Raw genomic sequence first — 27,614 nt, 5'->3', positions numbered from 1 at the left:
GAGCCCAATTTCTTGGCTATGATTGTACTGCAGCTGGCCTTGTAAAGTTAATATATTTCACAAAGATTTTCAATTTTCTTTTTGTTCCAATTTTGTGTGACCGTGACGTCATCAGAGTGAAAGATAATAGGATGTGGTGACATCACAGTGTGCTGTTTCTAGCGAGCTGCTTACTCGTTGATTGTGCGCAGACTGGTGTTCGGCTCAAAGCACATCGCGGTTGCTGCACGCGGGGCACAAACTCGGCCGCGCTTTTTCCTGTGTTCTTCTGAACTGGCGAAGCGCAAGTGAGGGTGAGAGGCATGTAAGCGTTACATAAGCGCGCCATTCCCCAGCGTTCGGGAAAGCCGGATCCTATAGCGCAGTGCACGCACATTCCCGGGGAGCATTGAACGCGCCCGTGTGCCGGCCATGGCGACACCACTCCTGCCCCGCGGAATAGGAGCCGCGTTCGTCGGCCTTCCCTAGATGGCGCTAGTCGTGGTTGGCGCTGCGCATGCTCGCGCTCGGGAGGCGGCGCGCGCAGCCGGGATTCTAGCCGCGGGCCGCCGTTCTGTGCCGCCATGGGGACTCTTGGCCGCGCTGAGCAGGCTGTCTCGCCAGGAGAGCCCCGGGCGAGCAGCCGCGGCTGAACAGCGAGGCCGGCCCCCCCGAGGGATGGTGCGCTCGGCGCGGCGCGCTCTGCTGTAGGCCATGTCCACACGCAGCCAGGACCCCGCCGCCGTGCCGCTGGCCGGCTCGAGTGGACTCCAGCAGCGCCGCTTCACCGGAAGATCTGCCGATCGTGCGGCTTCTCCCGAAGGTAAGTGACAGCACCGCGTCCCCACGAACGGAGACTGCCGGCACGCCGGTCCGAACGCGCGCGGCGCGCGTGTTCGAGAAGCGCGGCGACGGAATCATGCGACAGTTTCGGTTTTGCTTCCGCTCCCGAACTTCTGGTCTGCGACTCGATGAAGCCCGCTCGGAATGTTCGCGCCGGCTGAGAAGAGGCTGCTCTCTGGTCGAGACATTAACGTCATCTTAGATTACTCAAGCCGTGGGGAGGTGAAATATACAGGCACGAAAATCATCTTTGCGCATTCAGTGATTCGGTTGCGCGTTATTTACATTATTTTCACGCTTTTGGAGCTGGCGTAAGTGTGGCCCCCTCTCTCCCTCGTCTTAAAGGCCCGCGCTGCTATTCATCCACACAGCCACCGCTTACAAGTGAAGCCCGAACTGAATCACCGTGTTGGCGGAATGCCGACCCCGAACGGCGCTGTGAAATATTATATCGCGTTTCATTTCAAAATCACGGCAATCTATCACAGCATCCATCCTTAGCTCATCCGCTGTGGTCAGCTGAATTTAATCTGCAGTGTCCCGCACAACTCAACAACAAATACGGCTTGAGTTTGTATCTTATCTTACGCGCATTATTCGGTAAAACACATAGAAACCAATGCAGTGTCTATGTATATATGCGCCCCTTCCCGCCAGTGTTGTTTCATGATGGGTTCGTGTCATGCTGGTAAAGAAGAAGGGCTTCGGTAGGCTACACTGTTTCCCTCGACGTGATGTATTGCCTTCTTTTTTTGCTTTTAATCTGTGTTGCTTCTTTTTTGTTAGTTAAATGCCGAAACTGCAATCGCTCATTGCGTATTCATTTGCGCTTTGCTACTGTTAATCGTGAACACCTGAGAGCAGGAATTTGTTCCGTGTACTCCAAATTCCTGATCTCGGTGTTTTCGTGTAGTTCGGATCTCGGTCGTTTTCACCCACTACTGCTTTGGTAGCTCTAAGCTACGCGACCATTTTGACATAAGGTGAGGTAACCGGTCAACCGGTCAAAGTGTTTGCTTACGAGGGTACTTATAAATTAGCTACCTGAAGTTGGGTGTCGGAAAACGGCTTTACCCATACAGTGCTAGGAACGTTATAAAGAGCAGAATAAATGAGCAGCATTCCGTTTAACAGGTGAGAACGGATTCCTTTAATACAACACGAAAAACGAATTTGACATCCGACTGCTTTCTGATAGTATATATATATATATATATATATATATATATATATATATATATATATATAATGCCACCTAGAGTTGTGAGCCGGCAAGCCCTAGCCAGCCGAAAAGGGCGAAGAGATTGAGGGAGAAGTGTGTGTTAGCACTTCGTTTGAAGATACACGCTCGTGTCTTTCTGCCCCGCTATTCCTGTCTTGTCTCTACGGCTCTTGGTGCGGGACAAACTGGTGGAGGTGCTGGGTAATCTATGCATCGTACCCCTCCACATAGCTAGAATCGGTGGTAGTGGTTAGAAGATGAGAAAAGGCACCTAATTTCTGCAACCCGGTCGGGAGCACGGCGCAGTGCCTTAGCTAGAATTCAAGCGTCGTACCGGTGATCACCCCTCTGCACCGCGCCAGCAGAAGAATCCGAGGGCAATTCCCTGAATTTGGATTGCTCGCGAACAACATGGCAGCTCCGACTAGCCCTACCGACATCAATCCAATCGGTACGAACGGCACAACGGCACTTCATTGCACCTTCCTCACACCGCGAACGCCAAATCCCTTTCATGGCATTGCACTTGAGGATGTTGAAAATTGGCTAGTTAAATTACGAGTTCGTTGCCGTGCACAACCAGTGGGATGACGCAGACAAACTGCGGAACGTCTATTTCAGTTTTTTGGATGGCGCACGTGTATGGTATGAGAACCGGGCAGGTATTCTGACATCATGGGAAGACTTGAAACGCCGACTTCTTGGGACATATGACAGCCCTGACCGTCGGCAGAGAGCTGAGCGTGATCTGCAGTCCCGCATACAACTGCCGAACGAAGGGGTTGCGATGTATGTCGAGGACATGTCGTGTCTTTTCCACCGAGCTGACCCTGGCATGCCAGAAGAAAAGAAGGTACGGTACCTCATGTGCGGGGTGAAAGAGCAGCTTTTCGGTGGGCTTGAGCGCAGTCCACCCAAGCCTGTGTCAGAATTTCTCACATAAGCCGTCACCATCGAAAGCACTCTTAGTTACCGGGCCCCGTCATACGAACGGCACGTCAACGCTTCAAATATACGGACTACTTGGGAGCTTTTGGTGGCCAAATGGATTTCTTCCGAGAGCTCATACGTTCAGTAATCCGCGAAGAACTCTAGAAGCTGTCAGTGCCTTCGCAGCCCACTATCTCCTCGTGTTCTAGCGTTGTCCGAGATGAAGTCCAGCATGCCTTAGGACAACCGCCTTTCATGCGGCATTATCAACCACCCAGTGACTTCCCCCGCATGACGTACGCTCAAGCTTTGCGGCAACCTGTTATGCCTGCGATTTCGCATCCCGCCGTGGCCCCAGCCATGCTGCAGACGGTTTAATATCAGGTGTTTCCTCTACTACAAAATCTTTAACGCATGCCAGAAAGCTAAAATTCCTACACAGTACGACACACCGTGTCTCTTTTAGTAAGAAAAACTATAGGAAATCTACTCATACTTAAATCCGCAAACTTCACGAGCTCAATAAAACACGTTGATAAAACTTGGGCTTGGTACGCCAGATACAGGGATCATTCACTATTTTATTCACCGGCTTTGACTTTCCCGTCATGCTGATGAATACTTAAAGGCGCAAGTAAAACATGTAAAAAACGGCTGTTATAATCACTGCATGCTCTACATCCGACACGATACCGTGGTCTAAATACGTCAATAGTAAGAAAATTTATCCAATTAAATTTTTATTAACAAGCTTCCTCTTGAAGGATCTGAAAAAATACGTGCAGTAAGCCGAACAACAGTTACTTTAGCATTTGTGCACATCAACTCACCGGATGCCCAAACTGGTAGATATCATTTTTTTTTCTGAAAGGATTGTTTTCCTAAAGTCAGCCGCATCAATTACGGCATGTAGATAATCCTGCAATTCTGAATTCAATGGCTTGGGTGCCATCTAAACTACGAGTATACCTGAAGGCTTTAAGCGGCTTCCGACCGGCCACATTGCTTGGAGATTCCATCTCATATTAGTACAAAACAAAATAAAGTTAGCCAGGAAGTGACAACCGTATAAAGATAAATTCCAGAAAGGTTCCTGTGTGAATATAAACAGCACTAGTGCAACTAATAACAAAAACTGAGGCACGCATTTTCAGTATCCCCCTCCCCCGCCTTTTATATTTTCTAGCGGTTCTGAGCACTATGTTACTGGCATACTGATGTGATGCCCGTATACTTATTTTCAGATTTCTGGGCAATTTTTAGCTGTAAAATTGGGCACTTTTCTCCAATGTATGTGAAACACTTATGCCAGCATGACCGGTACTGTGCGTGCATAGAATACTATAGGCAGTTTAAAAGCTTGGTCATTCGTCACGTAATCAGAATTATCCTGCAAGCATCCTAAGTGGTGGCTGTTGGGATAATCTGGTGTTCTGCTGAGCCCGGGGTCAAAAGTTCGTATCCCTGCTACGGTGGCTGCATTGCAATAAGTTCGGAACGAAAAAAAAAGCTCGTGGAATCCTTTAGGATGAACATTGAAGAACATCAGTTAGTGAAAACTATGCCAGCACTTTAAATTACAGAACTCAGTACTCTTCAAAGCCAGTTTCATAACCTTGCGAAAGTAAGCCCTATTTCATTTGGTTGGAATTTAATTACTTTCCAAGAATTTGAAGATTATCAGCATAACATAAGTGCATGTTAGTGACAGCGCTTGTGGCCCAGTACTTGACCACAGTTACCGACAACCTTGTGCAACAATGTCCAGTAGGTCAAGAGCTCTCTTAATTGAACCTAATAATTGCCATTGCTTTCACCACTCATACGCTATGGAAAGAAGGCCCAAAAGTGCTTAGCTTCCTCATAATTGTACTCAACTACAGGGCGTAGCACCAATAAGATGAACGTTATGGGGAATATGAAGGCTTGAAGTCACGAGGAATCGTTGAGCAGGGAATATCGCTGAAGCCAGTGTGTCGAGAAGTAGAACTGTCCTGGGAACAAGACGTCTTGTTGAACTGTGACGTTGCCTGTTTCAAGACTCTTCTACAACGCAGCTAAGAAATTGATAATCTTGTTTATAGTATTCGTGACAACGATATGTTTCGGCACGCAGGAAGATTCAAGGAAATTCGCTGCACCTTACTCCGTATTGTATAATTTCCTCTCAACTCCACCACATTCCTGTTAGGTTAAATGGTTGGGTTAAAAAGAGCACACATTCCAGTGAGGTTAAATGGTGGTTCAGTTCAACGATGTTGAAGTTAATGAATGTGCCCGCACTTTTCTTGTTCAAGCCAGCCACTGGTTTAGCAGGATGAATAGTTAATTACAGTTGTTAGTGAACGCTTCCAAATAAAGTAATTGCCCTAACAGAGTCATGTGCTTTGATTTACCGGCCTAATTAGGACGTACCAAAATATCTGCTTTGAAGACGGAGCATTAAGTGGTTTTATCCGTGCTCGTGGGGCAGTAGTTCATTTTCTCGCTAGTCCACAGTGACCTAATAGCTTTAACAAGTAGCGCAATACATTAGATTGTTCTTTCGTTCTGCAACGTTCTGAAGTGCAGGAGAAAGGCTTTAATTTACCCTAAGCGTAGGCCATTACGCATATGAGACAGGCATCAAAGCCCAGAAACGAAACACTGAAAAATTCATGGTTTACGTGCTTAGGGTTTTCACTTTATAGGTGCTAAAGTACATTTGCTACCACCGTTATCTGTGAACCAGCCATCTCTTACAAAAAAGCTTAAGCGCTGATCTACTTATTGCTCATATGTAAAGTCTTTCGTGAATTTATGATGCACTGTGCTAACGTATGTCTATGTAAGTGCCCACTACATTTTTACCTAATCACCAACAATATTTATGTCTTCTCTCTTCTCTGCTGATTGCGTCTATTGTGACATTTGTTACGTCATTCGGTACTGCGTCACTTCTATAATTGCTTCACTGTCAAAAAATGCTTATTTTTCTTTTCATTTACAATGCTCTTTTTGCATTATTTTGACACACTAACTATAAAGAACACCAAAGCTTTTAATAATATGTTGAGGTGGTTCTGATTCATAGTGGTTGACGTGTACCGCTACTAGAGGAACATAAAAAATACTAAGTACAACAGTGAAAAGCGCTACTCTTAGCGTACATATCAAACACCGCCACTTCATTTGTGTGAACAGTGCTGCTGAAAAGATGTGTGAGTCTCGGTACAATAATGCATAGGCCCCGTAATGAGCAGGAATTAACATAGGGTAATATTAACTCAACTATCGTGGTGCGGTCGCGTAACTAGTTTGTTCATCATGCCCCAATGTGCGATTTATCGTGCTGAAGTATCGGCAATCTTGTACCCAAATCGCTGCTAGTGAAAAGGCACGGAATGATTCCCTTCACATGCAGATACCCAGACACTGAACAGCTTCGTATTTCAACTGAATTCCTTGGGGCTTGCTTCGCGGTGAGTGATCTTGTTCAAAGTTGCAGGTCGCAGCGTTTCCGCGGAATGACGGCATTGCGCGCCCACAAGCCGCCTTGAACTTTTTTTTCTGCAGTGGTTTGGGTGAGGCAGTGCTTGCATTGCATAGATATGCCTGCGCACCTTGCTGACTCGGCGTCAGCTTCTCTTGTCGTGGTTCCTCGACACGCGACTACAGCGAGGAGAGACGCGCAAAGGCCGGATAACGCTGGTTTCATTAAAAATGTTCCTCACCACCGCTAGCGGAGGACAAAGGTAAAGCGAATAAGTGAATGGGTCAAGAATCTGCACGCGACGAATTGAACAAAGACACCTGGGAATAGCGGGGACACAGGCCGAGGTGAGGGTGGCAGCTGGGAAGAAGTAAGCTAGAAAACAATGGAGGGTGCAGCAAATAAAAAATGAAGAGAGAAACCAATAACTAGGCCGAGAAGGGGCTGCGGATGGCAAGAAAACAAGACGGAAGCCAGGAGAAATAGAGTATACGCAGTCGCGTGACCCCGAGCACTGAAGGCCGCCATGGGCAAAGAACCAAGTGAAATTAAAAACAAAAACGATAAAAATGATGCCAGCGGATTGAAACGGTCGCACCCCTAGATGTAGTAGCCCGCATCAGGTGTTTCCCTTTGACTAAATGTGTCAGCCATTGACTCACTTTGCCATGCGGGATTTTATTACGGAATTCATCGAACATCATCCCACGGACAGCCAACCCCATTGTGTTGCTCGTATTTTCTTGAGTCGGTAAACTTCTCCGAAAAGTGTTGCGCCCTTCTTGCCAGCCTCCAATTGCAGCTCGATTCACTCTTCTATCGAACCTGATTCATATTCATTTATTTAGGACTAACACGTTTCAGGAATGTAGGTGTATTTACGAGGTTTATTGGCGTGTTACTTATCGTACATGTGAAGTCAAGATGCCCGATTAACGCAATCATGCACCCGTGCACTTTTCTAGACATTCGTCTGAATTCAGCGTCTACTTCAATCATGGCCCCGTGATACGGTTAAACAGCCATGTTTTATCATAATTATTTTTGTCACTTTATATCGCACGTATAAGTTATGGTAGATTGTTATAACGGCAGTATTCGGGACAACTTAACCTGCTCTAATTAAACAACACAGAGATCACTGCATAATGATCAAGATTCACTTTCTTTTTTTCTCTCCACTGCTTTCGCGGAACTTCTGAAATTCGTTGTGGAACACTCTCAGAGCCATTTCTCAGTCAGGAACTCTTGGTAACGCATTACCCAGTAAAAGTTTTATTGTACGCTTCAGTAACACTACACAAGACAGCCGACAAAATTAAATGAAGAGTAGTAGCCGGTGTCGAGAATATTTTTTCTTTCAATAGAAAAGAGAACACCTCAGAAATTACCACCAAGCGCGCACGTACCAACAATGCATCTTGATCATGAAAGAGCAAGGAAACCATGCAGTGAGCCGAAAACGGTTGTACTATGACTTGTCTTCAGTCGAAGATCTCGAAGCGCATGATTGCGCAGCTGCGGTATGCGGCATTCACCGATCGACTTACAATGTTTGAGTGAAACTTGGAGGATTTTGGATACACTCTTTAAAAATTACAGTAAGGAGGTATCTGCATGCTACTTGCATCGTTGCCTTCTTGTGGCAGAAGGCATTGCAGCCTCGAGGCGGTGCCAAAATTAAGCTCCATCCGCGGTGAAAATCTCGGACGCGGTCAACGAACTGGAAATACAGCCGAACTCAGCTATGAACTTGGAGCTCCACTAAGCCCAGAACTGCTGCTTCCCGCCTTCATACCGGTGCCACACTTCTGCACCTTCCCGAAGGTGGTCTAAGGCCACTATTTATTTTTTAGGCTCCATCCAGGCCTCACGCACTGCTAGTGCATTGACGATTGCCACCCAGCCGTCTGTATTGTTTTGGAACCGTTGGATTTTGATATTTTCCTGGTGGCTTTCAATGATGTGACCACAGGCGAAAATGCAGAGTCTGCCAACGCGAAGCAGCCTACTGGTCAGATAGTTGCATGTGGGCATCCCGGAGCTCTCTGTGTTGCTTGAGTGGGCTGGCCTCCAGGTCATGTGAGGCGGCTACGTCCAGCATGGCGTCGGCCACGCTGAATACAAGAAACAGCGAAGAGCTCGAGGCTGTCAAGGCACTGAGTCGCTCGATGGTACACTGCAGCTGCGTGGCACTGTCCAATGAAGTGCATGTAGAACTGGTGGCAACGCTAGTCAAGAAAGTGCTGATGGCTGTGCTCACTGCGGCAGGATATTCGTCAAAGGGAGCTTGAACAGCACCCCTTAAGAACAGTTCAGGTGCCAATGGAGTCCTGAGCGAGAGCTTGTCGCCACGGGAAGTGGGAACAGCGTCCCCGGGCAACAGCAGGTTGTGCACCGTCTTGACGACGGTGGGGTAAACCTGTCCGTTAACCACCAAGGAAGCTCGGACGCCATCCTGGGATGGTGGTGTAGGTCCTACCGGCAGTCGTAGGGTCGTCGTGTCATTGAGCAAGGAAGCTTAGGTGGCGTTCCTTAGATGGGGAGACCCGGCTGCCGATGACGCACGAAGGCAGGTGGCTTTAGCTGGAAGGTTTCGTTGTCAGACTGCGCCATTGTAGTGGAGAATAAAGAGACAACAGCCGTGTCTCGAATCAACCTGTTCTATTCTCACTTCCTTCTCGTTCACTACAAAAGCACAGCCGACTATATATATATATATATATATATATATATATATATATATATATATATATTATATATATGAGACTTGTTGTTTTGTAGAAATTGCTAAATATAGGTGTCAGCATAAAAAGTTCACATCCCCACAGTTATCAGGCCCGCATCTACGCAATAGGTACCACGCTTAAGTGAGCTGTACTCATTAGAGCACATGAAGTAGACAGATTTCGCTTCAGAAGTTGCGTAGTACGGCAATTTGTTAGAACGTTTAAAAATGCTTCAGCAAAGTCACACTCAGTCCTTAGTGGCACAGTTCAAACCGCGTGAAAGTTCAAACCGCGCACTGGCGTGAAAGGCAGCATGTCGCATTTCACGCCGGTTGCCGTAGGGCCGTGCCGACGGACGCTGGCCGCGCCTGGCGTCAGACTATAGATTGCTCGCGTTTTGCTAACGTACCGTCACTGTGCCCGTTGGGTGCGCGCGTCAACGATACATTGGAGTATAAAGGGGCCCTTCATAATGTGCTCGCGGCCGTTTTGATAGCTCCGCATATACCAAATTTGGTGTTACGTGGCGTCAGTGGATGACAAAAGACATGACTGCTGCAAATATGATAATCCTGACGCGTGTGTCATGTAACAACATGACAACATACCACGCTCATAGTGTGCTCGTGGCCGTTTCACTAGCTCCACATATAATAAATTTGGTATCACGTGACTTGAATAGATGACGAAGGTAAACGACACATCCAAACATGATACTTATGACACGGAAGTCATGTACGGCATCAGTTACCTCCACCTCGTAGCGTTGTGCTAATATTAAGTTTAATTTTAAATTTAAAATTCTCTTTTCTCCCCTTCATCCCTTCCCCAGTGCAGGGTAGCAAACCGGATGTGCGTCTGGTTAACCTCCCTGCCTTTCCTTACATCTTTATCTCTCTCTCTCTCTCTAAAGTGAGATATCAACAATTCTCAATCGGGCTTCGCATATGATCAATTCCCACTGTACGTAGAATCTGCCAATTTTTCTTCTGGTTGACCTATATATTGATTTTTAAAAATACTGATAGGAATTTTTTTTGCTGAGTTGAAGCTGTGAACTACATAATTTGTCCTTGGGATTTTATATTTTGAACAGTTTTCGTAAAGGTGTTCTCAGCCTATATCGAAAATCGCATTCTGACCATCACTATACTCATTTTCTTATCGAACAACTTTAATGGAGTTAGTGGTGCTGAAGAAAACTATTTCCTCGGTATAAAGCTTAAAATTGTTAGAGTTCGAGATTCAATTTAAGTCTGAAGAATGACACGTGTTTGAGAGGTTGCGGAATCATTATATTGCTGGATGATCTTTATAGAGTGCCCTGTAATCAAGGCACTGTAATGTTTTTTTTTCTTTATTTATTTCTCACTCCACCCAAATGCGTCATCCACGACGAAGAATGTAATAGAGAAATTCTCTCGCAACAGCGCAACATCTCAGCTGGTGAATCAGTGTGGCAGCTCTGTGTCTTTCTGGAAAGGGATGTAAGGAGTGTGGTGTATTATGAAATTTCTTGTGGCTGAAACCTACCTATATGTGGAGGCCATGTAACAATTCGTACATTGAGAAAGGGGCAAGTTACCCGCCACGGTGGTCTAGTTGTAATGTTCCTCGGCTCCTGAGCCACAGGTTCCGGGATCAAATCCCGGACGTGGTTATCGCATTTTCGATGGAGGCGATAATGAATGAGGCCTGTGTATACTTACGATTAGGTGCATAATAAATAACACCAGAGGGCTGACATTTTCGGAGCTCTCCACTACGGAGTTTCTCATAATCATGCAGTGGTTTGGGAACGTTGAATCCCAACCAATAATAATAATAATAATAATAATAATAATAATAATAATAATAATAATAATAATAATAATAATAATAATAATAATAATAATAATAATAATAATAATAATTTATTATTATTATTATTATTATTATTGTTATTATTATTATTATTATTATTATTATTATTATTATTATTATTATTATTATTATTATTATTATTATTATTATTATTATTATTATTATTATTATTATTATTAAAACCTTCCATTTACTCGTCATCTGGAAGAAATATCTGAAGGTTGACCAGTGGTCCAGCGTACACGGTTTGCACTTTGAAGGAGCACTAGAATGGGTACTTTTGATATTTCTGACTTTCTAACAGTAAGTGGATGTGGCAAAATTGTGCAATGCACTACTATGTCACAAGGAGTCAGAAATGGAAACCAGCGGCATCCTTATTTAAATCTAAGCCTTGATGATTTTGCACAAGAGTGAAATCTGGACACGCACTCCACGCGAGTGTTGCATTTAATACTGAACTCGTTTGTACTTCTTTGCTAAGCCGCACTAACATTTGCATTCTTATTTTTCACGGATTTTTCAATTTCGCTTATATCTAAAATAAGAAAATGCAAAGTCGAAGGAACATGGACGAATATACGGAGTCACAAAACAACTCCCCTTGCCCAAATAATATGTGAAGTTGGCTTAGCGCGCGTGCAAAATTGCATGACAGGCAAAGCACGCTTTACAGGAAAAATGCATCATTGCTGAACTTCTCGGCTTGGTGTGTCCGTGAGCGGCATCTATCAGCAGCATCCTATGCGACAACCTCAATCTTTCTTATGGCTTTGAATTTTATTCGGAACAACTGTCGCTCAATTGGCGCCGACGTTTCCTTTGTTTTAAAGCGTTTCTAATGAGCGAACTGCTTTTTGGCAGTACAATAGAATACATGCTTTCAGATATGTCGCCAACAACAATAGGACGTGTTTTGTGTTCACTTTCGCACAACTATAAAAATAACAGTTTTGGTAACATGCTGAAATATTTATCCAATGGGCAACAGCATCCATGCGAGATCATTGTTTTTCAAAGGATTACATTACGAGACAGACGACAGACGTAGAACCCTGTAACTTAAGAACTGGAACGTTTTTACACGCTAAATAGAGCAATGCTAAAGCAGTCTGTTTCTAAAAGAGAAAGAGAGAGAGAGAGAGAGAACACAAAGAAAAAGGCAGGGAGGTTAACCAGGGCTGAGCCCCGGTAGGCTACCGTTCACTGGGGAAGGGGGGGGGAGGAGTTATAGAAGAGGAGAGAAAAGGTCACTGACTGGGCCGACGCGTAACAGTTTCACCATCACAAACGATGAAACAGGCCGGTGTCTATGAGAAAATGCAACAGTGTTTTCGTTGCCTTTCGGAAATTGGATGGGCAGCACCATGGTCCAAATACTTTCTCGACAGTGAAATCACTTCTGTCCAGTTGATTTAAAACACTGCGCAGTTGAACCATCTCGTTTGTGTATGCCAGACAGTAACATATGATGTGTTCAATAGTCCCATCGACAGTGCAGTCTTTGCACTCCGCGCTGTCGGACATCCCTATCTTAAATGAGTAAGAATTGGTGAAGGGCCTGAAGGCTACGCCCAGACGCAGACGGCACGACACTGTACCTTCCTCTCTAGAAAGACCAGAGGGTACCCGCAGTCGTAGAGATAGGTCGAGAGAATATAATCGATGATGTGCAAACTGTGATGACTGCCACTTCTGGAGTGTGCTGTCCTGTGGCAGCTTACTTAGGTATCTAGCCGAATCAATCCTAGATAAAGGTACGGACAGAAGGTTTGTTTGTACGTGTGAATATCTGGCTGCTTCACCAGCGAGGTCATTGTCAGAGATACCGCAATGACTTGGCATCCACTGGGACACAACGTTGTGTCCTTGTTCGGTTGCATAGTGCAGCATTTCTCTGATCTCCCATACCAGTTGTTCGTACGACCCACGACGAAGTGTCGACGAAAGACATTGTAGAGCCGTCTTGTGTCACAGAATACTGCCCATCGATTAACTGGTTGTTGCTTGATATAATCGATGGCACCTCGCAGGACAACTATATCCGAACTGGTGGATGTGCTCACATGAGAAAGTTTCTTAGTGATGTTGATGTGTCGCGATGGAATGACGGTGGCGCCGGTGGAGCTAGTCTGGGTGGTAGATTCATCCGTGTATACGTGGATTCTGTCAGCGTAGAAAGTTTGTAAACAAACCAGAGTCACTTGCTTCAAGGCCAAGGCAGAAAGTACTTTTCTATTTCTTATTCCTTGGGCGGAAAGGCGCACAGGGTTGTTGTAAGCTTCACAAGGCGGAAGGTGAACGCAACTAGGGTATAAAACTGGATGGTAGCAAAGCGCGGTGGGAGCTGACGACCTTAGAGAACGACGCCTGCGGTCGTTTTTCTGGCAGAAATGTCAAATGGCTCAATACCATCCCCTGAAATGTGCCGAATATGTGCTCTATGCACGTCGTCTGTGACTTAGGTTGTAACCGAATGATCCCGAGCCAATATAACTGTTCCAGCCATTGAGGTAGTTCGTGGCAGGCCGAGACAAACACGTAGTGTCTGTGCTTGCACGCTCTGAAGTTGCAGTAAGCAGTGGAGAACTGTACCGCAGTACACCAATAAAAAGAGCTTGGTAAAGCTGTAGCATGGAACTCAATGATGGATACCCATCTTTTTCCAGCGATGACTCTCAGGGCGTGGGCAATAAATACCTGTTTCGCTTTCAAGATAGTCACGTGAGGGCTCCAGGAGAGGTCGCGGTCAACAATGACACCTAGAAGACGATGGCTACGCTTGTAAGAGATGGGCAGCCAATAATGCTTATCGGGTAACTTGTCATCACCTTGTGCGTGAAGGCCACTAGTGCACATTTTTCTGTTGAGACTGTTAGACCTTGCGTGCAAAGATAGTCAGATGCTTGCGACGCTGCCCTCTGTATCCTTCCTCGAACTTCTAGGCATTTCAATGCAGATGCCCATACACAGATGTCATCAGCGCATGTTGAAACACTGACTGTTTCCGGGAGAACTTAAGCCAGGCCAAGCAAGGCAAGATTGAAAAGAACTTGGCTTAAAACACCACCCTGCGGGACGCCACGGCACGTGTAGTGGTCTGAGGTCGGGCCATCTTCAGTATATACAAAAAGGGATCTTTGTGTCAGGTAGCTTCGGATCCATCGAAACATTCGCCCTCCAAGTTCAATTAACAGCAGTAGGTCTAGTATAGCTTGGTGGGAAACGTAATATGCACCTTTGACGTCAAGAAAGAGCGCAAGTGCTAGTCGTTTCCTGAATTTCCGCTGTTCTACTGATGACACCAAATCGATGACGTTGTCAATCGATGAACGGCCTCGTCGAAATCCCGTCATGGAGTCGGGGTAAATGTTGTGCCGTTCAAGGAACCATTCCAGACGCGTGAGAATCATGCGCTCCATAAGTTTCCCAACGCAGCTGGCGAGAGCTACAGGCCGGTATGATGTCAGCACCAGAGGGGATTTCCCTGCTTTTAGAAGTGGCACAAGACGGCTCCGTTTCAATTCTTGAGGTACGATGCCATCTTCCCATGACTGATTAAATAAATTTAGCAGTTGTTGTCTAGCTGCTTGGCCTAAGTGACCCAGAGCCGTATACAATATCCCATCAGGCCCCCGGTGAAGAAGAACGCCTACACAGTGTCAGTGCAGCTTCTAGCTCTTCCATAGAAAATGGAGCATCCATACCTATATCTCGTGGACCGGGGATATCGCATAAAAGCACATTGGAGAATAGGAATGTCCCGCCGGTGATGTTCGCCCAAAACTCCTCTGCAATGTCAATTTCACGGCGGTTGCGACGAAGTGCGAGAACCTTGAAGGGATGACGTTGCATGGCACCTGAGCGAAGACCCTGTAGAGTTCTCCATACATGAGACAGTGGCTTGCGTGGGTCTAATGACTCACAAAAGCTTTTTTTATCTTTGATTATGTAGCTTGCTTATTCGGCGTTGTATTTTTTTCTGCATACGCCTTGCTACTCTGAAATCAAGAATCGACTTGGTACCCTTGTATCTTCTCTCATCACGTCTACGTAACGCCCGAAGCCTTTCTAATTCGATGTCAAGCTCCGTGCGCCTCTGTGAGCGTGTGAAGCGGCGCGTAGAATTTTTCATTACATCGGCAATTACTTTTAACCCACACGAGGAATCATTTCTGCACGTGTTTCTAAGATGACCGTAGCTAGGGTGAGAAGCCATCTGTAAACTTTGTATTTGTAAGAGTCAGCAATGAAATGATCGTTGCTTTAGGCGGCTGCGCTAACAATTCAACGTGCGACCTTTAAGTGGCGATAATGATCCTAAGCTATGTACAAAAATATTCACGGTGTATGCCAGAACAGGGAACGTGGTAGAGGAGAGAGTAAGAAATTGTTATCGCTCCTTTTGAAGAGATAACTGCCATTTTTGTCTGATTGTTCAATTTCTTTGTTTTTTCGGCAACAGTATACTGACTCTGAAACCGTCATTTCAGCTACCAGTCATATGAATGGAAACATGCATCTCAGTGGTAAAATTCAACATGATTCAGTTCCTTGGCTTTTGATGTTGCTGAGAAACATTTGTTGCTGTGCCTGTTAGTAATCTTACAATTATAGTTGCAACAAACCAGTAGCATGCATACCAATAGATTAATATTGATCCTAATGTGGCTAAATTAATTTAGAGGGCGCATCTGCTGTTTAATAATTTCTATATATATATGTGTGTGCATACAACGTATATTAATTTGGGATGCGAGCTTATATGACTTGCTGAGACAGCGCATATATAGCATGCGCTGTTTCATTTAGGTATCAATACTGGGAACGCCCACCAATATCTGCTTAACTGTTAAGTTTACCCCATAATTTTACAACCAAGGCTTTCATTACCCCAGTTTCCCGGTGATTAAACATGAAAACATGTACAAGTTTGTTTATGACGTTATGAATTTTATTTCACCTGCCATGCTTCTTCGACCATCTTTGTGTACTGCCGCAAAGTAAATATCTTATAATACTGTGCGCGCCGTCGCCAACTAGGCATGCAATTATTTCGTGGCACCCTCAGCTCTCGCGTCTATATACGCATTTCTTTCTACCTTTCCTCGCTGGCATCACTAATTAGTTTAGCCCACATGCGGCGAACAAAGACGCACTACGGGCCTCGGGCCTGGCCGTTCATGCGAAATATCGACCAGCGAAATGGTCGTGCGACCTGGGTTGGCACAGACTGCGTGGGGCTTCAGTGGCGGGTGTCGGAAAGGGCGCACTACACACGTAACCGCCGGCGTGCGTGCTGCGCGCCTAGCTGGGCGCCATAAAATGAGAAGTTCATCCTTGCTTTCCTTTTCCCGCCTGCTCCTCTGGAATTCATACCTTTACAAACTGAAGCGCCACTGGAATGGCGGCTCCACGCGGGACGGAGCAGGAGGGGGATTCCTTTTACTGCTCATAAAGCGAGCGGCCGCGTGGAGCGGGTTGTTCTGCACCGCAGGGCCGTGCCGTGCACTGCCGCCGCTTCCGTTGGGTCTTGTGCCGGGGGCGGAAGACGCGAGCACGCCGCGTGTCGTCGACTCTTCGGCCCGCGAAGGGGGCTGCAGGAACCGCTCCCTCTCACGTGATCTTCTCTTTAGAACCAGGAGGATCAGCAGCGACCCCCGCGTGCTGCTGCGGGCTTGATGCCGCTGCAGCCACACGCGTCCTCATTTGCAGGGCGCGTAAAACGGGCTCGTGCGCTTCAGTCCCAATGGGGTGGGCAAGAGGGGACGCGAGGGAGCGCCCAAAAGAATCTAGAGGGAGGCCCTCATACCCGCCTCCCGTTCATCATTTGTCTGCTGCGCGTCGGTGGGTCAATAAGAATTGTGTCTTGTATCGCAACCTGCCACGCGCCCACGTACAGGACCCCCTCTTCCCCGGCTGCCACCGCTTCTGCCATGGATATTCTTCAATGTGTAGTAGTTTGAAGCTGCTTCTCGTGGCACGACTGCTGCTTATCATTTTTTTTTGTTCACCAAGTACTTTACGCTCCGCTTTTCATCGCGCGTAGTGCGTGTGCGTGCTTCCGGTTGAACGAAACACCGCCGAAACTGGAGAGGCCATTTGATGTGCGCGCGATCTCGGCATGACAAGGCATAACGACGTTCGGGCGAAGACGGGTGGTGTACGAAATGTTCTGCGCGAGGAGCGCAATTTCATGAGGCGTAATTTGTTCCGTCACCCGACTGCTCGACCTAATGCGAAACGGGGGCACTAGGGACAAGCGGTGCCCATGAATCATTATTCGAGCCTCGCGCTCCCTCCTCTCGAAAATCGGTTTTGAGTCCCGAGTTAATCAACCAAAAGTCTTGCTGATATCAATCAAAACAATCTGTGATACGTAGGCTGGTCGCGAAAGTTGGTAACTTGAACGATGTGATTTTTTATTCTTCGCGGCATTCCTGTAGAAAGAGCCAACACAGAGAGACAGAGAGAGAGAGAAAGCTATTTTGGAGAATATAAAGGCACAAACCGAAAGCGAAAGCGTAGCCGATGAGGCGCAGTTAATCACGCACTTTAAAGGGCTTCTAAAGAACCTCTCAAATTATAAAAGACCGGCGTGTTATTTTCTCCTGGTCCCAGGTGGTCGAAATTTCCGGAGCCCTCCACTACGGCGTCTCTTATAATCATATGGTGATTTTGGAACGTTAAACCCCACATATCAATGAATGATTTTCTCCTGGCGTTTTCCAAAGCCTTTCTAGCACGATTCCTGAAGCCAGCAGTCTGTTCACATGCCGTCATTAAGAGTTAATTTGATATATATATATATATATATATATATATATATATATATATATATATATATATATTTATATATACGTGGGTTTTAACGTCCCAAAACTACCATAATATTATGAGAGATGCTGTAGTGGAGAGCACTGGAAATTTCAAGCCCCTGGAGTCTTTGTTCTTTAACGTGCATCGAAATCTGAGCACACGGGCTTACATCATTTCCACCTCCGCCGAAAATGCAACCGCCGCAGCCGGGATTCGATCCCGCAACCTGCGGGTCAGCAGCCAAGTACCTTAGTCAATAGTCCATCGCGGCGGGGCACCGCCATGACGAGATGAACTCTTGGCTGGTCCATATACGTGGGATGAAGTAATAGATGAAAGTAGCTTCCTCAAGTGACAAAATAAAATTTGGCGAACTGTAAAAATTGACCCCCGAAAGTAAACTTGGTGCCACGTGAAACTGCAAAGTGAAAGTGATAGAGGCAGCTATAGGAAAGTTTTTTATTGTAAGTACCATAGTGCGTGCCATCAATAATCAGAAAGGACATTTTCCTAATAGTTTTATTGACATAGCGAAAGTATATGAGGATTTTTCTTTACAACTATACAAGTATAATGTAAATCACCCTACATAAGGAGAAACCATAATCGACCGAGGCACTGAACTCTCAAGGGTACTGTCGATGAAGTTCGAAAAGCGCGAGGCATGTACCACGGTAAAACGACCGGGCAAGACGGCCTAACATCCGATTCATTAAAGATGGATCATATATATGTAAGAAAAGCGTCTTCTCAATGTAAATTATAATGCACCAGAGAGTCGCAACAACGCATGAAAAACGCACACTACACAAAAAGAGACACACTAAATGCATGAAAAGCTGCTTGACGTTTCAACAATCTTTCAGCTGTATACAAGATATTCATGAAAGTAAATTCTGGTAGACTAAAAAGTGCAATTGAATTTAATTAACCAGTGAACAAGTTGACTTCAAGACGCTGTACTCTGTCATCAATAAATTTCAGGTGATTAGACAAACAAATAACCAATCAGCCGAATACAAAAAAGAACCCGTGGATATGTCATTCAACGACTTTCAAAAGAAATTTCATTTGGTAGAAACATCAGCTATTATACAGAATTGCATCGACAAGGAGCGCTTCAAACATATGTGACTGTCAAATCCGATAGATACAGGGACTACATAGCCCCTCTGCTCCTCCTCAAAAAAAAAAAAAAACACAGGACAATTCCGATCGAGAAATGGGTCCTTCAAGGAAATACAATCACTCCACTCGTATTCACGGCCTGTGTAGAAGAAGTATCCAAGCGATTAGATTGGGAATGAGTAGAAGTAAGGAATAATGGTGACTATCTGAGCAATTGACGATTTGCAGGTGACATCCTATTGTCAAGCAATGATGAAATATTTCGAAAGATGATTGAACAGTGCAACCGAGAAAGCGTCGAAGAGGGCATCAAGATGAATAGGCAGAAGACAAAATTTATTCTTTGTGGCCCTATCACAGAGCGAGAGTTCGGAATAGAAAATCATATCCTCGAATTTGTAGAAGAGTGTCTATCTTCACCAGGTATTACCAGAAGAGCCCACTCATGTAAACGATATCAACCGAAGGAGAATGATTGGATTGTGTGTATTCTGCAAACATTCTCACCTTATGACCAGTTCCTACCACTGCCACTAGAGCAGAACGCGTTTAATTGTTGTATTTTGGCAGTTCTAACATGTGGACCAGATACCTGAGGGATATCAAAAGAAACTAGAGATAAACTAGAGATAAAGCTAAAGACTACCCAGCATGCAATGCAGCGAAAAATGTCAGGCGTAACTTTAAAAGATGGAAAGTCCACAGAGTGGATGAGAGAACAAACAGCGATATGCAAGTAGATATTACGAGGAGAAAGTGAACCTGGACAGGTCGTGTCATAAGGAGATCAGGCATAAGAGATGTAGAGCTAGAACGACGAATTGGATAACAAAGAGGTGAGAATCACAACAAAAGAACGGTTAAAGGTTAGTTGGCGTAACGGAATTAAAAAATCAGGTGGGATATAATGGAATTACGTCCCGCACAAAATAGAGTGGTTGGCGATCATTACAGGCAGTGTACATTATAGGCTGATGATGATGGTGATGATGATGATGATCATGGTGATGATGATAGACAATGAACAATGATTGGCAATAAATGATCCCAGCATGCTCATATATACGTATATATCATGGTTATTCTTTGGATAGACCCTTTCCGTACATGATTGATCACCACATACAGTCGCATATAGGCGCGTATTGCGTTTAGCGATAGCTTTGCAATACTATTAGATGGAGAAAAATGGTCACTTGGACAGAATATACGATGAGCATGTGTGGATACCGTCACACGCCGTGGTGGTTGCTGCGTCTTTGACAGAAAAAAATAAAATGTTACTTTTTCAGCTCTCGTGAAAGTTTGTTGTTACTTGCTTTAGGGTACCCGCAACATCGTTCCTCTGCACGTACATTCATCGCGTGTGTCCCATTGTGGCAACGTCGCATTCTCTCGCAGCGGGGCATCACGACGTCTCTCTCTCTCTCACCCTCTAATGTTCTGCGCAAGTGGGAAGGACGCGTCAGACGAGATTTCATGGAGCTCTATACATTTTATGGCTTCACGCAGGAACGACCATAGTGCCGGAAGTGGCGGTCGCCAGATGGAGCAACGACCGATTCTCGGGCGTCATCGCCGCACGCGTCCGAGCGCCTGTCCGCACACTCCATTTTGTGCTTTTTTTTTCGGTTTGTTTGTTTTATTGTTTTTTGTCTTCTTGACTTGCTTTTTATCATCTGATGTCTCTTTTGCTTCGTATGAAGAAAAAAAAAAGACATGCTCAGCCATATATACTGTGTGCTTCTGAGGGTAAGAGAAAAAGAGTTTATCATTGCCAATTACGAACACCAAACGAGCGTAATGAAAAATGGCCCTTCTGAAGTTCTCTATTTGCTTTCTGAACAATTACAACAAATGGTCTTCCCAGCATCACCGAACGATACGCGTTCTATGTTGTTTTTCTCATGGTGATTGGAGTAGGCGTATCTCCAGCACGATCGATGGGCTTTCTTTTTCCTAATTGAACTTGCGTGCGAAAAATGTCTCGAAGCTTCGGTCTGAAAATTGCTTTTCGCCACATAACCAATCAAGACAGTCAATGCGTTGGGCATTAATCAGTAATGCTATTTGTGCAAACTTTCTTGTTCAGGCTAGACGAAATGCTAAAGCGTCCTCTACACTGTAAAGGGAAACAATGCAATGGTTGTTTCTAGAGAATCATTTTAATGACATGAGGGCCGTGAAACTAACACGAGCGAACTTTTTGGGCCATTCGTTGAAGTGCACCAGTTAGCGCTACAGGCACCAATTGTTCGCTTGAAGCAACTTTGGGCTTACTGCATTTTGAACATTCATAATTTGCCCTTGCGTTGCTCATTCTTTTTTGTGAGTGGAATTTCGTGAACCTAATTATTTTTAGCCTTGCGAATACATCTCGTAATGCATGGGCTTGTTAAAAAAAACCTTCTCTCTTTTCCCCGTTCCTCGTGGTCGTACACTTTGACCGATGGGGCTTCAGACTGGCGTACATGAGACTAATGGTAATTTGATGAATACATTTCTCAACTACACATTCATGTAAAACATGTTAGCTTCGTCACGGGCATGAAATGTTAATGTGCTTAACTCCATTGATTGTGAATACTGTCACACAAAACCGCTCCACCACTTCATAAGTGCTCTCACGCTACAGCAGCTAAAAGCTTCGTACGCAAGGTGGTCTAAGTATTCCGAGTGAGTATATGACTTAAATTTCATTAAACAGGTCCAGCGATTTGGCTCCGTAAACACTTTATCACGTCAGAGAGGCGCACTGCAAAGCCCTTTCTTTTCTAACTCCGCCAACTTTTTTTCCTTATTTATTTTTCACCTTTCTTTCTGCCCTTCGCGTTGGTCTCTTTCACAAAGAACCTGCGTGTTACACGTATAGCCTGTGAAAGAATATATTCACCTCTGAGTAGTTGAATGCCGTTCTCTTTTGCTTGACGTTTCGGTTATGCACCATTCTAACGCATAGAGGATAAACCGGTGCTCGCTTTTTTTTTTTTGCGCTGCAGCGAGTATTCGTGTGTTGCGGAGAAAGCAGCGTTTTGCTTGTGCGTTATCATCCGCGCGCAATATGAGGCCCATTTCGCCTCCTCCTCTAAGCAACAGCCAGCACCACCCGGAACGTGACGTAGTACCAATAAAGCAGCCTATCCATCATTGATATCTGCGAGTACTAGCTCGTCGCACTTGAGCCAGAAATACACGTTGCCTCTAGCAAGAAGAGCTGTGTGTGCGGGCCAAGTCGTGGCTGAGCGGAGATAACATTATTATGCCGATTACGCGGCTACGGATATATGAGCATTTCATTTTTGTTTCCTCTTTGTTTTTTCGTGCCTTGAAGGTACAGCTTATTTTACAATAAAAAAAGATAAAAAACACTCGAAAGAAAAACGTAAACTGTGGGATCTAATGCTAAGAAGGAAAGAAATGATTGAACTGCATAGCTTTTACGGAAAGGAGAAAAAATGTGAATTCAGCCCATGCATGTATACCAAACCAACTTTGAAGTACGGAAACGTGCGCTTTGGCATAACGCACACCATCCCATCGTAACACATCGGAAACGATGTTGGAAACTGTATTTTTTTATATTGCTCAGTTTGAAAGATTCATGGCGCGCGCTGTAACTCATTACTCAATTATAGACAGCTGAAGGCCATTATTTCTATTGCACCTCCTCTGTTTTATCTAGAGATCTCACGCAAAAAGACACGTGGAGCAGCAAGGGTAATCGGTCCCAGTATATTTTGTGCTTTTCCGGATAACAAAAAAAAGAGATCAGAAAACAGACCACCTAAGGGTAGAAAAAAAAACATTTTCGTGAATTATCTGGCGTGGTCACTTTCACTTGATCAGATTAGTATTCTCATAGGCACATTGCCTTCAGTTTCTTGCGTTGAGCGTCGTCTTCGAGAAAGAAAGAAAGAAAGAAAGAAAGAAAGAAAGAAAGCAAAGTAAATGGCAAAATTGGTGATAAAAGGTTTCTGGAAATGCGAAACACGCTCGGCGGCTGGAAAGCTCGCTTCCCGGCCATATGTCACGTGACCCGGCTCTCGTTTGTGATGCGTCGGCTGCCGGTCGTCGCGGTGAGCGCCGCCCGATTGTCGCTTTGAGTTACGCGCAGTTCACATCACCGGCGTTGCGACCCACCAAACCACGCGAGGTTCGGCGTTGGTGTCCGACTATAGGCCACCCTTGAAGGCGGCCAGCTGGGTCGAGAGCAATGCAGCCACCGCCACCCATGAGACACGAGCTTGCTTTCGCGGGTCGAGTTTGGATGTGTACTGCTTCGATGGCCGTGCCGCTGCTGTCAAGGCCTTGCCGCCGCCTGATCGATTTCCAATTGGCTTTGCATATACACCACCCAAACTGGCTGGACGGTAGAGACAAGCGCGCCTAGGTAATCAATCTAGCGGCGGCTCAAAACGAGCTGGCTCGACCTGCGTTATATTACTCGAGCGGTGCCTCTGAACAGATTCTTCGTCGCTGTTATTCACACTCTCGTGATTAGAAATGACTGGCGAGACAAGAAAGATGAGGTGCGTTCTATCGCTCCCTGCTCAGATACCTCAAAGCGAATGCTTGTAGGATTCGCAGGTAGCGCAGGTTTCTACACAGTGGTCCTTCGTCAGCCACGCACTTTTAGTAAGTGTGTACCTTGCACGGGGTTGCCTTGTCAGCAGCCGTTCACAGCGATACAGCGGGTGGCACCCGCAACGCTGAGGGCCTGACGTAGTGTAAGGATAGACTGGTTGTCCTACTTCCCGGACATGTGTTCCTACTCTGTACTACTACCGCCTCTTCTTTGGATGCCGGTGCAGTGTCGCCTTGATAGAGACCATTCTTCGATCCTTTGGCGCAACATACTGTCTGATTCACCGGAAATTACGTTTACCGCCGCGCGAAATTGTCACAATATTCGCGCTGACACGTGATACGTCAGCTCTGCTCTCGAAAAATGATACATGCTTATTTTGCGGCAACCTTTTTGCTAATAATGTTTCATCAGAATAATGAAAAAAAATCCAATGATTTGCGAACTTATTATGCTGGATAATTGAAACTTTCCTGCGTGTATCTATATATATTCGACGTTGGCGTCCTTCAAACCTTTCACTGATGTTGCGTATAATTACCTAGGTTTCTTTCATAGAAATGTAAACACTGCTGCGTCTTTTTCGCGTGCAATGGGCATGCAGGTAAACCTTTTCCTTTAATCTTCGATAGTATGACGCAAAATCGCACGCAATGGCTCTGGTCTCGAGCCGTTAATAAAGAAACAATGCATATGCGCCTGTTTCGTTTATGCCAATCATTGCTTTTCACCTGATCATATGTGAACTGCGCTAGGTCAGCCTAAGTCCCATAATATCCCTAACAAAGCTGCAGCAGCTATAAGTCAACGCTGACTGCTTAAAGTACACTGTGCAGTATTCGATGCGTGCTATACCAATTCTTTATCATCAACATAACGTTAAAGCTTTGAAATGTGAAGCTTTTTTTTTGCCTACTGCAGACACTTAGAGTATTTCGATCTACGTATCTACCTATATGTATATTTGGCCGCCAACGTATGGGTGGGCTTATGATCACCAGTTTATGTTAGGGTAGGCCAAAATATAGTATGAGAGGGTAAAAGGGTTTGATGATTAGGACTGTCTGGTCACTACATGATTATTGTGAAGATCCCGTCGCTTACGACGTCAAACTTTTCCTCCGGACATGTGTAGCACATACCCGTAATCCATGGGTCACGAAATGAGAGTATGTGGCACGGGTGTCTGACAATGTATATCTCTCAAGGGACGGCGAGAACAGACATTGGTAATTTGAATGCGAGAGCGTCAAGAAAAAACAACATCCGCAGCATTGACCCGGCGAATTCTGGTTAAAAATGTTATGGTCCCAGCAGCAATCGCATCCAAGCATTCTACGTGGCAATCAAGCATTCTATCACAGAGCTACAGCATATCTCTGAACTGCTTTTCAGCTTTTAAGCACTGCGTTTCAGCTTACCACTTCAAGTTTTATTAATACCCATGCTTCTCTAGGCCTCGTTACGCGACTGTAAACAATTGCTATATAAAACATATGCGACTGTTCTACATACATGTTTGTGAGCACAGACTTGCACATATCATTATCGTAATTTCGTAACGTTTTGCTCAACGAAAAATTAAACCACAGTTACTTTCCGCACACTTAGCACGACATCGATTCCCATAGTGTACTTGGCGTCTGCCGAATTTTTTATCCTGCACCTTACGAATGCATGACTGAGATCACCGCAGTTTCTTTCGTTCTACAGTGCATTTCTCTGATGTTGAATTGATATTCATTTCTGGTGAAGGAGTGAGAAAGTAAGAGCCCGTGCTCTCGAAATTTCACCAAGAATAAATCTAACTCTGAGATTAAAAAAATAAAGATGTCGCGTTATATCTTCTGCATACAGCTTTATAACGTAAAAAAGCAATTATAATAGAGTTCAAAGGCAAATGCTTAAGTTCCAAAATTGCCATAGTGGTACAGTTATTGTAGCACAACTTTATTCTTAATGTATGCTCGTTTTTTTTTCTTTTTCTCACTTTGATTGTGTGTGTTCTCTCTCTCTCTCTCTTCAAAGACAAAAAAATATAGCTTAGCATGTATGACTTGCAGAGAGTAAGTAGAACGAAATGTCCGTTGCAGAAAATTACGCTTGCATTCTCGTTCATCGCTGGAATATTTCCCAGTCTTTGCAATCATCTTACTCATTTCGCCAGCCGCATCTCGATAATGCCGCTGAAATCGGTCAACTTCTTTTTTTTTTCATATTTGCAACACAGCTCCAATCGAGCAGTGTTTTTTTTTCTGCTTGCACGACGCGGAAAGGATTTGGCCTGCATAAAACATTGTGAGCTGCGAGCTCCATCTTGCCGAGGAGAGTCCGCAGAAAAACGGAGAGTGCTCCGCGCTAAATTAAACAGCGTTTGAACGCTGTTCACGCATCGAGCTGATTGCATGGGTCTCAGCGATCACTACGCGTGTCCCAAATTTCCTGTGTGAGGCCCGTTGTTTCAGCGCGACCAGCCTTTCTACAGGGATTTAGTATTCTCTTCTGGGCTTCCCTTTCCATTCCCCTGGAGCTCCTCGATAATGATTGGCCGCAAGAAATCGCAGCGCCTGAGGATGAAGCGCCTCTCTCGTTATACAACTTTTATTTCACCTGCCGCCTCGGGGCCACCGCCTCACCAACTTTAGGCTTGGTTTGTCTTTTCCTTGCCACTCGATGGCTGCGGAATAAAGTAGCGAAGCACGAAAGCGTACGGTTCCCTTACCCGCGGAAAAAAACACACGAGTTCGACCTTTTTTTCACTGTACCTCGTTCCGTCGGAGCCATGCGCTCGCCAGCTCCGTCTTGCCCGAAACAATCTATAGTCTGATTGAACGTCCACTGACACCCGTTCTTCTCTGTCTCTCGGTGGCGCGGCCTTGTTTTGTTTGTTTGTTCCTTTTTTCCGTGTTTCTGCCTCCGCTGTTTATGGCGTCTCTGCGAAACGTGCGAGGGGCGCCTGTGTACTGCGGGCTTTCGTGGAGTCGTGGGCATTCAGCTCACGTCCCGGCAAAGGAGACGCGCTCTATGCCGAAGGCGTTCAGCCAGCGCGAGCAGACTGAAAACAGCTGACAGGGAACACGTCGTTGCCAGGTCGGGTCGACATCGCCACGCAGCGCCACAGCCGGCGGAGAACTGTTTTGCCTCTTTCGCTTGCACGCACGCCGTTCAAAATCATTGCACTGCAACTGTTCACACGTGCACAAGTTGGACGTATACGATTCACCACCCTACGCATGACCCTGGGGAGGCGAAAAATAAACAAAAGCATCGAGCGAGAGATTACGTAGGCACGAAAGAAACTTTTGCGTCACTTCGCCTCGTTCTTGCATGTTTCTGTGAGACGTCCTATTTTCGCCCGAGCCCCTCACTGTGGGCGCAGAGAGTATTTATAATCTGTTAATGTCTATACCTCTAGAAAGGAAAGAGAAAGCGAATAGCAACCTACGGTGCTCCTATACACTTGCGGTAGTTCGTGGCAAATTACATTGAGACTCGTTGTCTGAACACCCTTTATTGCTGCTCAAAAGTAATACAAATAAACAGACAGTGACGTGTTCTTTCTCCATGGTTAAAAAAAGAGGCAGGTTTTTATGTCCAATACATGAATAATGAGACTCCCCAGCGCTCTGCATGCGTTGATAATGCCACCTTATACAAATACAAAAACCGCGCTAAAAAGAATAAATTGGTGCAAGGGCCATGCTTATTATAAGCTTCCCACGATCACTAAACGCATGAGTTACATCGGTCAGCAATAAAACCCTACGTTTGCGTCGTAACCGCAGTGTCATTTCTGAACACGTTGACCTGTATGCAATGCCGTTACTACGTAACGTCGGCGAGTGCCCCATCAGCGTCGCGATGGCGGGGACAAAGATGTGACAGTCCGGTAACACGCACGTATAGATGATTTCTGCAGCGCTGCCATCCGGAACGCCAGCCCGTTTGCGCGGAACCTGTCGCAACGTGCTGACCTACTTACGCTGCCTATTAAGGGCGAGTCGGGAACCACTCCAAAGTTGTGTAGGCTTCTTCTCCGCTCTT

At 45.5% G+C, this 27,614-nt stretch overlaps 1 protein-coding gene across 1 annotated transcript in view; it reads left to right on the top strand.

Annotated features, from left to right (window-relative positions):
• Window positions 1-245: 245 nt before the first annotated feature.
• LOC119176678 (Kv channel-interacting protein 4) overlaps window positions 246-27,614 on the top strand; it is a 622,968-nt gene continuing 595,599 nt past the window's right edge. The window contains exon 1 of the mRNA XM_075877173.1: window positions 246-802. Coding sequence (XP_075733288.1) covers window positions 694-802 — 109 coding nt within the window. The 5' untranslated portion in view covers window positions 246-693. The remainder of the gene's footprint in view (window positions 803-27,614) is intronic.

This window comes from Rhipicephalus microplus, chromosome X (genome assembly GCF_043290135.1).
Source record: "Rhipicephalus microplus isolate Deutch F79 chromosome X, USDA_Rmic, whole genome shotgun sequence".
Classification (NCBI taxonomy): domain Eukaryota; kingdom Metazoa; phylum Arthropoda; class Arachnida; order Ixodida; family Ixodidae; genus Rhipicephalus; species Rhipicephalus microplus.
This window is presented reverse-complemented; position numbering and strand designations above follow the sequence as displayed.